This window comes from Aythya ferina (assembly GCF_964211825.1).
Source record: "Aythya ferina genome assembly, chromosome: 4".
NCBI classification, from domain to species: domain Eukaryota; kingdom Metazoa; phylum Chordata; class Aves; order Anseriformes; family Anatidae; genus Aythya; species Aythya ferina.
In genome coordinates this window covers 47,698,700-47,711,089 of record NC_140300.1, presented here as the reverse complement: position 1 = coordinate 47,711,089, position 12,390 = coordinate 47,698,700, and the positions used below count along the sequence as shown (strand labels likewise).

General features: G+C 37.4%; 1 protein-coding gene across 6 annotated transcripts in view; it reads right to left on the bottom strand.

The window, feature by feature from the left end:
• The window catches only part of RAPGEF2 (Rap guanine nucleotide exchange factor 2), a 180,990-nt gene that overhangs the window by 82,997 nt on the left and 85,603 nt on the right, over positions 1-12,390 (bottom strand). For all 6 annotated transcript variants that reach the window (XM_084517690.1, XM_084517693.1, XM_084517695.1 and 3 more), the window contains exons 5-6: positions 3,876-3,951; positions 1,218-1,385 (exon numbers count right to left, since the gene is read on the bottom strand). In XM_084517690.1, the coding sequence (XP_084373816.1) occupies positions 1,218-1,385; positions 3,876-3,951 (244 nt within the window). The remainder of the gene's footprint in view (positions 1-1,217; positions 1,386-3,875; positions 3,952-12,390) is intronic.

The window sequence follows — 12,390 nt, the reverse complement described above, 5'->3', positions numbered from 1 at the left end:
AAAACAAATCAGTAGGATGTTTCATCTTCAAACCAAGTGAACTGGCTCAATCTGTAATAAATTTAGAAGCAATTAAAACAGCACTGAAAATTAAACCATTAAAAGCTGTTGTATAAACAAAAAAACAAATTGTTGGCATAAGACGTAATCATTCAACTCATGAGGAAAAGCCTGTATAATTAACAGGAGATGTAATCAAACATCTACAGACTTACAGACACACATTGAATATACAGGGAACTGGCAAACAAATCAAGGAATAAGGATAAAGGAAAAATGGAAAAAGCCTACAACTCTGCATTGGATCAGAGAAGGTATTTTAGAAACTAAAGTTCTAATCCTGCAAATTTATATGCATGTGGCTTACATTGTGCAAAACTGAGCCAAATGAACTCACTGAGATTAAATATGCACAAAGTTATTTATGCCCATGCCTTTACAGTTCTTGCAGATTTGGGGGCTTAAGCAATCAAGTGTGAGTCAAAGACAAACAGCTTTTGCTTACTTTGCTTACATCTGTAATCAATACCAAACATTAATCTAGGAGAGCTTTTCCCAATTTGAAAGTTATGTAACAAAACATTTTGTAGAGTAACAATTATTATTTTGATCCCAAGAGAAAGCCTGCAAGCCTTCAATATATAAGATTACTCAAAATACGTGTAAAAGAAAGCAAGTAAAATGACCAAGTGATCTCCCTGATGAAGGAGAGACTATGTAGCTCACTGAAACCAAGTATATAAAAGGCTCTTGAGGCAGACCATCAATAAAGGTTAATTTGACAATTAAGTTCTGGATTCCAAGAAGAAATAACAGAACTAATCCAAGAATTTGGTCTACTGCAACGCAGTACAGTCCTTTTCAGGCAACAACTGTTATCATATACATGAATGAGCACTTCATCAACTGACCAATAGCACTGTACACTATTTGTGCTGAAACCTATAATCAAAAAGAAATTAGAACACAGTTTCTTTCACAATTCCAAGTAGTGATTCGAATGCTAAGAAATAATGCATGACAATCACAGTCAAAAAAAACACTTTCAACTCAGAACTAAGACATAAGCCAATGGAGCCAAATTCACAATATTTTAAGGGGAAACTCCCCAGCAAAAACACCCATCTTCAAAAATACCAGCACTTATAGCCATTTTGACTTTTATTTTCAACAGTTTTACTGTTTATGTTGTTGTGAAACAAATACAGGCAGCTTACCGTATGGTAGCCTCTAGGTAGAGGTGGCTTCCCCACAGGATAAGGATCAACAGTATCAATAATTGTTTGTCGCTCCCCTTTTTGGTTGATTTTCCTAAATCTCCTTCGAGATTGCCTATGAGAAGCTTGGCGCTGAAAATATTCTTCATTTTCATCCATATAATCAACCTATAATAGATGCAAGCAAGTGTCATTTCCCAAAAGAAATAAAACTGTTCCTCCATGTTAGAAACAAATCCTATTTCAAATGGAAAAAAAAAAAAAAAAAGGCAGTTCACTGTTTCTTGCATTTTCTGCATTGCAAAGAGCAAAGCCATTACTAAAACAAAAAAGAAAATCAAATGCCCAGAGGGACAAAAAAAAAAATAAAAAATTATTGCTACAAACAGAAGCACTGAGTATGACCATTTTTGGAAAAAATGTTTCCTCCCTCCCCTCTCAATTCTTCTCTTGCACAGATATAAACACTTCACCACATTTTTGAAAAGAAAACTTGTATGGGACAGCACTTGGTAGTTTTCCTACTGACTTACGTTTGTCCCTTGGGATCTTTCCTAACCATCATATGGCAAAGGCTTTGCTCTTCAGTAGGCAGCACTGTTTAGTATTATTTACTTCAATATTTTGAGAGCATATAAAAAGCAAATCTAACAGACTGGATCTACATAAAACCAAATCATTTCAAAATAAGAGCAGGAAGAATAAAAATAACAATTAGGTATGTGCTAATATAAAGCTAGGCTTCTAATTTTAAGATTCTTCAAAAGGCATAGTCCTAAGCTACTACACAATAGCACACCGTAAAGGAAATTTTTGAACTGAGAATTCTGGTTTTCCTGAAAGAGAACAATCTTTTTGTAGTAATTTGGCTGAAAGTGACCATCTCTTCTGCGTTCATCCTACTAACAGAAACCTTACTCTACACTAACAGGGAAATGAGAAAAAAAAAAAAAAAATCAGCACTGGCTATACATGGGATTCAGTTAACTCATTTTTCAGTTCCGATCTACTCTGCAGGGTTAAACTGTATTTCTGAAGATGCAGAGAAGAGTTTCAGGCACCTAGCAAGGGTCCTTGGTATATTTCAATACGGAAAAGAAATAGACAAAAACTCCCAAGATATTGCAACGAATCCACCAGAAGTGGATATTTGTCAGCTCATGTCACTAAACGTAATTTTCAGCATAACAATGGGGGGGGAGGGGACACAGACACGGACAGATGACGGGGACACACAAATACAGTTTCTGGTTTTCCAGGAGATGGTAACAGTGTCTGTTTGTACAGAAGCTTCCTACTTTTATCTTCCTCTTTAGTCAGCTTCTTTCCATATGCCCCTTCTTTGTATCCCTCTTCCTCACAACTTACTGAGGTAGCAATGCACAAGATAGGCAGACGTGCATATAACTACACCAGCTAAGTAGTACCCCTCCATCCAGAAAACAAACCTGGGACAATACGACATTTCCTGGACCTGTGGTCAGATACCAGTTACACAAGCTGGCAAGGTAAATCAGGGGGCCAGTACAGGGTGATAATAATGGGCTGCTGTTGAATAATTTAGCCGCTTCTAAACAAAGTAGAATTGCCGACAGCTTTAGGGATAAGGAAAAAGTGATTTGCATTTCTCACACTTGCCTTCTATGTCTCTCGCTGTATTGAATTAAATTCATAAGATAGTTTTCTGAGGTAGAATTGGAAGGAGGGATATGACCCAAAGGTGACAAAAAGCTACCATTATACAAACAGCTTTATCTGTTTAAAGTGAGATCAAAGTGCTTAGAACCTACAAAATCATGCCTGCATTTACAAGAAGGGAAGTTAAAGTACTTTTTAAGAGTTAAAATTAAGTAACTTCTCTCTTCTGTAAGCCTAAAGCTATACTATAACTTCCTGGGCTTCTCCAAGATTTATAAAAACTGTCACTTTTTAGGAAAATGTTTAATGTCACAGTCTATATTTGAACTAAGATCTATACATGGCTTAGTAGTTGTCACACCAGTACTGTGAAATGATCACTATCTCAGCAACACAGCAAAAAGCTTTCAGCTTACTGACTGTGCATTTGTTCACATGATGGACCCTCAAATGAGGACTAAAAAATCATGAGCCCATGAGCCTTCAAGGATGGATGCTGTTCTGCCACTGGACTACAGCAGACACCACTAACAAAATAACTCATGTAGAGAAGTTGGCAGTACCTTAAAATATTCAAACTGTTTCCTAAAACCTCACAGTTGAAAATAAATTTAATTCAGTCAAACAATTATTTAAACTAACTAGAGTTTAATACTGTAAAGCATTTACACTTACCAATGAGTGAGGCAGCATTCAAAACAAAAAAAAAAAAAAAAAAAAAAACTAATCCACTATTCTGCTAGCAAAAAGCAAACTACAGTTTTACAAGGAAACTGCAAAAGCAAATGTAACAACAGTATAAAAAAAGATGCCTTTATCACTCCATTGAAGTATACATGCAAGAAAAGGCAAGAAAGTTATGTACGATATCTTAGATTTATAAAGCTCATATGGCAAAATAAAAGACTCTAAGTTTTATTGTAAACTGAAGTGTTACCAAAGCTGGTCTGTAAAATTACATCCTACTCTGAAAAAAAAAAAAAAAAAAAAAAAAAAAAACTGAATAAAAAATATTCTTACCACAATCATTTCAGATGGCTCTAAAACAATGCATTCACAGCCACGCCTGAAGCTTCCTGCAGAACGCTTGCCAAAACTGAAGAACAAAAACACCTCCATCAGAACAGAAATCAGATCCACAATGCAATCCATAGGCATATTTATATTTTAAACAAATGATAAAGCATAGAAAGAATATACATACCTCTGTACAATGCAGTTCCATGTGCATGTCCTCCTACACAACTGTTACCCACGGACACCAGTGTATTTTTGATTTACATAGTTTACTAAGAGCAACTGCTAAATAATTCCATTAGCACTAAAGCAAGTGTCAGTCAAGTACTGGGTGCTTAAGATGCATGGATGATTCTGAACTACATTAGACAGTTTGGTCTAGTGTCTTCTTCTGGCATTACAGTATTAAGTTACCTAAGCCATCTCCATTTCTACAAAGAAAGCTAACTAGCACACCAAGGGAAGAATAAAAAGACTGATCAACTAAAAGAACTGATCAATAGGTCCTTTTTACTCAAAATAAATTAAGAAAATAAATATGCTGAATGTAAGAATATTCCCAAATTGATTAGATGAGGGCAAAAGTATGTTCTGCCTTTCATTATATATTCCCACCTTACTGCAACAATTAGGCATGATAATGTTTTTGCTTCCAATAAGATAAAATAGCTATTTTAGTTTCTAGTTCTGAAGTGCTTGCCTCTACTAAATGAACGTCTCTCTCTCTGCAGGCTCAACCGCAAAGAATCCATGAAATGCAGCAGCAGAGGTGCAGCGCAGAGCCAGTACATAATTCAGTGAAATACAAGCCCTCCTGTGCTAGATATGCGGTCAGGGTGGAGGAAAAGATAACCAGCTGAAGTTTGTTTCTAGAGTGTGTGCTTTTCCCTGTCCCTCTGCACCTGGCTAACTCAGACCTCTCCTGTTGCAGCCAAGACGATAGGCAACATGGTAATTCAGTTGTAGACTGCCCTTACAAACCTGCTCTGAAATTTTCTAAGAGCCAGCTTAACTACTTAGCCTCTCCCTTTCTTCAACCCGGCACTGCAGCAGGCATGGGAAACCTTCCCATGTACAGCTCTCTGGGCACGACTTCAGCTCGTCCCTACGTTCAGGGCTGATAGTGAGCTATTTGCTATGTATTGAACTTCTGAAAGTTTCCCAGGCTTTTCAAAAGCCAACTTTATTTCCTCTTATTCTCCCGTATCCATACTCCTTTCCACATTGGGTAAGTGTGTGTGGGTACCCATCTTTTCATACAAAAATAAATGAGAATGCAAGGATAAAAGACATAGGAAAAGGGTTTGAAGAACTTCAGGAGACAGTTATTACAAACCAGACTCAAAGATTTTACAATCTGAATTTTAACCAATTATGTAACGCACAGGCACAATGACGCACTTAAACTGTCAGTGAGTAACTTTTATTTATATATATATATATTATATGTATATAAATTATATGTATATATAATATTTATATGTATATATATACATATATATACATATATATATACATATATATATATATACACATATATATATATATCTCACAATAAGCAAAACAGAAGAAGCTCATACACCATTCAGATGAGCATGTCTAACCAGTTGCATGTCTGTCCCGTCTGACGATTAGTGGAAATGAACAATTTAACTCACTACCCCAAAGGCTAATCTCTTGACAACAGCACGTTTATAGCTCAAAAATAAGGCAGTCAGATATTGAAAAGAAATTCCAGCTGTGCTTATTCATCAAAATAATAATCGTGTTTAATGGTACATGGGACTTCTACAATAGAAAAAAAAAAAATCAGAATACTAAGCCTCTTGAAAAGAAACAGTCAATAAAGAAGTCTCTCAACAAAATGCATATTTTCCTAGAGGCAAACACATGCTTCCTTCTACAGTCCAGCAACAAAACGCAGGGTGCTCTACTCTACAATGACATCTTGAATTTTATAGAATTTCAACTACTTTTAAAGATAGCAGAAAATGAAGCCATTATCTTGATTCATTAGACCACTGAAAAAGTGACAAACTTATTTTCTTGGTCATTAACCTGATCCATAGGCACAGTTTTTCCTTAAAATCTCATGGGGAAGGGAGGGAACAGAAAAGGGAAAGTAGTTTTTCGTTGATTGAAAAACAAAATAAAAAGTAAAATAAAAGTGGAGATTAGGAAGTCACTTTTTTTTTTTTGATTTTGTAACTAAAACCACAGAAATACTTTTTTTTTTTTTTTTTCTTGCGGATGCTCATTCCCTCTTTGCTTGCAGCCATTAATTTTAGTCTAGAACATGCTACTACATTGTTTCTGCCAGCACATTTTCTAGCCTCACAGAAAACACCAATTTCAGCTGAAAACACATATACACCTTCCCCTCTGACAGTTTCCTCTTCTCCTATTTTTGTCTGTAAGCATCAACTTTAAACTTCTGCACTTTGCTAATCACTGCTACCATCCAAAAGTTTCGGGCTTTAGCAAAAAGAGTAGGAAGAAAAAGTAGCATTTTGGGACATCCTGTTCTACTCTTCCCAACAACTTGTTTGAATTTTAACCCTCTGCACAATGTAACAGGTTACCAACATATTATGACAGAAGGCACACATTGAATTACTGCATCAGAGAAAACTCTCCTGTTCCAGAAGCACACAAAGTCTTGCAGCAAATAACCATATCATTGCTGTTTCACTCAGATTCCTACAACACCACAACATTTGTCAGAGCACACAGTGCACCACACATCCATACTACCTTTGACCAAAGACCACAAAGCCCTTCATACTATAAACAAACCATAAACTTTACTAAGTATTGCATGCAAGAAGACAAGTAAATCAAGGCCAGAGAACATTTTACGTGTTGCAGGTCTCTGCCCAGACACAACACACCATGACTTTCAAACTACTACTGAAAATACATTATCAGCGTGGAACTCACGTAACCAGTGAAAAGGAGGAATCAATCTCTTGTGGCTGCCCACTACTTTATACACTCCACGAGTGTCCAGCTCTGTCTGTGGCAGGGCATCCATCCCAGTGTTTACACACTACCTGTTACAGAGGACTACTTGGGTAACTACACGTAGTCACACAAATGTGCGATGACATGCAACTTCGAGGATACTGGATCCTGCTGGGATACTACAGCACTGCCAATCCCACTGTTTCAGTTCATAAGACTGATATCAAAGTAAGTTTTTATCAAAATTATTCTGTCAGAGCTTGGCACAAAAGCAAAAATCAAAGAGCAGTGACGCTCCTTTGCTCAAAACCCCCAGGTGCAGTAACCAGCCACTGCATGGACCACGACCTACACAGGTTGAACAGCCTGCAACCATGTGGGTAAGCACATCTTCATGGTTCTGCACCCAAACTAGCAGGTTTTGCAGTCAGAACCTCTTTGAAAGTGAGAAGCAGATCCAGCCAGCTCAGTGGCAGAGCCACACAAAGCCGGTCACTGCTCTGCATCTGCGCGTCAGCCAGCCAGCTCGAGGGGTGCTGGATATGGCAAAGAAAGAGCAGCAAACAAAGCTTGTGGAAGGGCTGATGTTATCTTCACAATAGTGGCTCTGTTTTAGTAACTGCTGCTAGGTACTGTTCTCTCCAGATTTTGATGCTAGACCAGACTTACCATATAAAATCAATTAGACTGCATGTTTGGTGATAAACCTAAGTAGTCAACAGGAACACTCGCTAGGTGAAGTAAAATGTAGAAAGCCCTCATTAGCTGATTTCAAAGGACTACAGATTTGACAAATTTACTTCTTTCCTTACTATAGTGTGAACTACGATTATGAATATTTAATTTCATTAGGAAACTTAAGGTTAAACCACATTTTTTGTGTTTAAAATGCACTATATCATTTTACATCATAGGCACTTCACATCTGGCTGTATCATATTCCTTAAATCATTTCAAATCAAAATTGTCTTATTACATAAAGATAAAATCATCCTACCTAAGCCTTATTAATTTCAACTCCTAAGAACAGCTAGCTGATTTGTAGCTAAATAAGTGATGAACCTGACAGAACCCCAGTGATGTTCATAATAATTTCACCAAAGAAAGTTAAAGCAGTTTAAAGTTACCTTTGTGATGGTGGATGTCATTAGGGGATGCAGAGGTTAACAGTAATTTAGACAGCCAGAAGGCTGTTGAGTTAGGATATTGCTGCCCCACCTAAATTCCCCAAAGAACGTTGTTTTGCAGCAGTTCTTCCAACACTTCTTTCCTGCTACCACGTAAGTTCTGACTTGAGGCCCCCTGAGTACTAAACTTCACAGATGCTCTCCTCAGTACCTGTCCTGGAGGCAATTTCACTTCTGGAGTCCTTTTATATCACAGTTACTTTTATTTCCCATAAAGCTACTGGATGCATGATGTGAATATAAATCTACATAAAAAAAAAAAACTTAAAGACATACCAACCAATTTTATTTACAGGCTTCTATAATAAATCTCAGCACAGCAATTTTGAAAGTGGGTGATAAAAAAGGCTCTTAAAAAGGTAAATATTCTCCCCAAGCAACTACTCCCTAACTATAATTGCCAAAAGCCAAAACAACTGACAAAACATAAGTCTAATTTGCTGCTTGACTATTCAAAAGCATGATCTCTGAATAAATTCATTATCATTAAAATTTATATATATATATATATATATATATATATATATATATATATATATATATATATAGAAAGCAGGTGCCTTAATCCACGGAATTTCCATTTCAATGGAAGTTTCATTTCCATTCTCATGCTTTCTAAAATAAAACTTACACTGACTGTGCGTGCCAGTTCCTTTCTCCATAAGTATACCTTACTATGTACATTTGTTATATTGAAGACATATGCCTCAACAAAGGACTGATGTGTACACACAGTTCACAGTGTGCTGGTTAACAGAAGACAAATTTTAAGCAAAAGCTAAGGCTTTCTGTGCTTCCCAAGTTTACATTTTAATTTTTCATTAAAAAGCCTTTACAATTATGAAACTACAATTAATACAAATTCCAGTGGCTAACAGCAAAATAAGAATAATTTAAGATCAACCTTCAAATTTATTAGGTTTACTAATTAAAAAATAAAAAGCACTTCCATTAACTGAAACATCCAAAGCTAAACATACCACATTAGTTTTCATAAGGACTTACATGTACAGACAGCCAAGAACCCGTGGGTATTTAAGGTGACTTGTTCTGCTTGCCCGTCCTTTTTACTGCTATCATGACAATGGATAACAAAGCAGTTTTCTCCAGACCTGACCCCTCCATTCCCCAGGTCCCCAGATGGCCTCGCATGCACACCGATGCTCCTTCTGATGTTCTTGGGAAGGGTGGCAGCTACCAGGCAGGATGTAATCCTGCAGCCAGCACCGTCGTCCCCTCATACTGGACCTCCACATTTCTGGTTTCACATCAGCCTAGTTCCCAAATCGAAAATTATTTCTTGGCACTGGAATGTAAACACGTTCATCAAAAGCGACATAAAATCCGAAGACAACTCCACTGACTACAAACACCAAGAGAAGGATTCTGAGCTACAAACCCTTCTTCCCTTTATTTTTGAGACCAAAGACTGGTCAGAGGAAAAACCCAGTTTGACTAGTGACGACTATTCTTGAAAAAGGATACATAAAACTTTCATTTCTTTCCCCATCATATAAGCTTTTTTACATATATATATATATATATATATATATATTCACCTTGTATCAACTTACAGTAATAATTAATTCATGTATGAATTACCTGTGTTAGTGAAACAATATCTAAATTTCACAAAGAAAACTCCACAAATTATGGTGGTCATCTATACGGTCCACTACATCAACTGCAGCCATGATGTGCTCCAGCACATTTTTAAGTGCAAAACACTGTTATAGTTTCATGTTTTCCCTCCCACCAGTGCCGCAACCTCACCGGGACCAGCAGCTGCTCGCTGCCACCTGTCAGCTGCTCTCCGGTGATGCAGACACCAACACAGACAGGGTGGCTGAGCTGACAAATCCCAAGGTCAAAGCCTGATGTAATAACATTGGACTCACAAAGCCAAGAGGTTCGATTTGGTTCTAAATTCACACTAAATTCCTGGATGAAATATCATAAGCAGCATTTATTTGATGTCTAGACAGGGGAAAAAAATGGGGACTCCATTTTCTACCTGTCACGTAGCAAGACAGTAAGGGATTCAGACAAGTTCTCCCACCTTCCCCTCCTCCCCCCCAAATTAAAACCACTACTAGTTTTTATTTGTCCATAATTTAAAAATCAGCACCCTTTTAATAGCTTATTCAAACCTTCCTAGGTTTAGCTGGGTTTCACACATCAGCATGTTAGATGAGATGAAACCCAGTCCGGTTCCTCCACTCAATTCTCCCTTGCCAGGGATGAAGAGGGGAAAAAAAAAAGTTATGATTTAGAAGGGCACATACATGCACAAGTCATCCCTAGGGGAGCACTTAAGTGTTCTGAAGAAAACTAAATTTGGCATGGCCAGCTTCTGACCCCTTGGAAAAGAGGCAGAGCCTTTCATGCATGCAGAGCAGCTCTGGGAGCAGCACTCTGCTGGCAGGGAAGGCAGCGCTGGGCTTCCCCACAGTTACAGCTGCACACTGGAAGCCATGAAAGCACAGATTTGTCAACTGAAAGACAGATACGATCATTATCTTATCATTTGAACTCCTGTATAATATAGGCTGACTTCTCTGATTATCACTGCAATTAGAGCCCATCTTTTATAAGCAAGCAAGTATGTAAAAGTGAAGCCCCAAGTTGCTCCTGTGTTAAATATTATTTTAAAGTGTGATGGTCATTTGCATATCAAAACCAACAGATTCTCAGATTAATAACAGATTCAGTTATTATTACATTTATGGCTCTTTTTCAGTAGGTTCAAATACCTTCTTTACAGAAATGCTTTCCAGATGAAAGGAAAATTGAGATGTTGGCAACTGCAATGAGCTGAAAAGGCATTTGCAGACCTGTCACCGTTTTCAAATCCTGCAGACATGAGCTCACTACACAGTACGGATAAGGATGATTAGACTTCTCCAGTGTCATGTGATAACTCCGATGTTTACAGTCTCAGATACCACAGCTCCTGTATCAGTGAAGGGACTCGCTACGCCAGAGCTAAGTACATGCCACTTCAGTGTCTGGGGTGCTCAGAAGAAAGGAAAAAAGCCTCAAGCATCACTGCAGCTCTTTGCTCTGTCTGAGACACAGATTACCAGCTGTCTGTGGTGGCAGAGGAATCGTGGTATCAAGGTAAGCAACCCTGGTGCTGCAGCAGCGAGGTGTCAAGCAGGGACAAACCCAGCCAGTCCTACAGAGGATGCCAAGCAGTGTGAAGTAGCTGATGTAGGACATTTAAAGCATATTAATGCTCTAAACAATTCCCACTAAAACTGAGTGAAGTTTAATTTGAACAAGCTGAAAATTTTAGTGACTTTTAGTATTCTGAATATGTTTAGTCAACATCCTTGCAGATGACAGACTTTACCTACATAATAGAGTAACATTTATTTATTTCTTATGCACATACAACCCAGATCAGAGGTAGCATTAACCTGGTAAAGTACAGCTGACTACTGAGAGCACTTCAAAAGAAGTTCCTGAAAACCCACAGGGAGTAAGTGGAAATTAGATAGATTCTGAATGTTTGCTTCCAGGGAAAACCCCTTTAGTCAATCCCCAAACATACGCCTTAGGATGAATTTCATATAATTTAGTACAGATTACTATTTTTAAAAGCATGCCTAGTTTTAAAATCCTACCCAGTTATTAGATTGAGCATGGTTGTGATTTCAAATCACAAATTTTGAATTTGTTGCTTTTCACTTTAGGTTTATATAATGCTACCTTAAAACTAAAGTTAAGCTGAAACGGTTAAAAATCCAATCTGAAATTCCCTGAAGTGCTGCAAAGAATCCTATATCGTTTCACAGGTTTGCTGTAGACGATGGTAGATGTTTAGGGTCTTTATAGCAGCAGGTGATCACAAACACTTCTCAGACCGGAATACCACTTAGCGTTTGTTTTTGTTTTTTTTTTATGACCCTTTCATATACACACTAACAAGAGAAGGGCATTTATGTATCTGTACTTGCTGTAGCAGTTCAACTTTGCGGCATCTGTAATACAGAAAGCAAGAAGGCTGTTACCTCATCAGAGCAGTTAACAGAAAAGTTCTCCCTTTGGAAAAAAAAAAAAAAAATCCTTATTTTATTTTTAAATTAGAAGACCTCGTATTACTTTGTCCTGGAAAACATTCAAAGATTAGAGTGTTGTTTTTTTTTAACCTGATTTTTTTTTTAATTCTGTAATTTAAAAATATATATATTTTAGGGAATGGTTTGAACAAAGGCTGCTTTGTTTATACTTCATCTTACTTAATGACGTCTGTGTTGCCATGAAGACAGCTGTGACATCACAAGATCTATATAATAGTCTCAAAGAATGAGAAGCTATAGGAGAACACTACTTAAGAGGCAAGACCTTGTCAGAACAGTTTG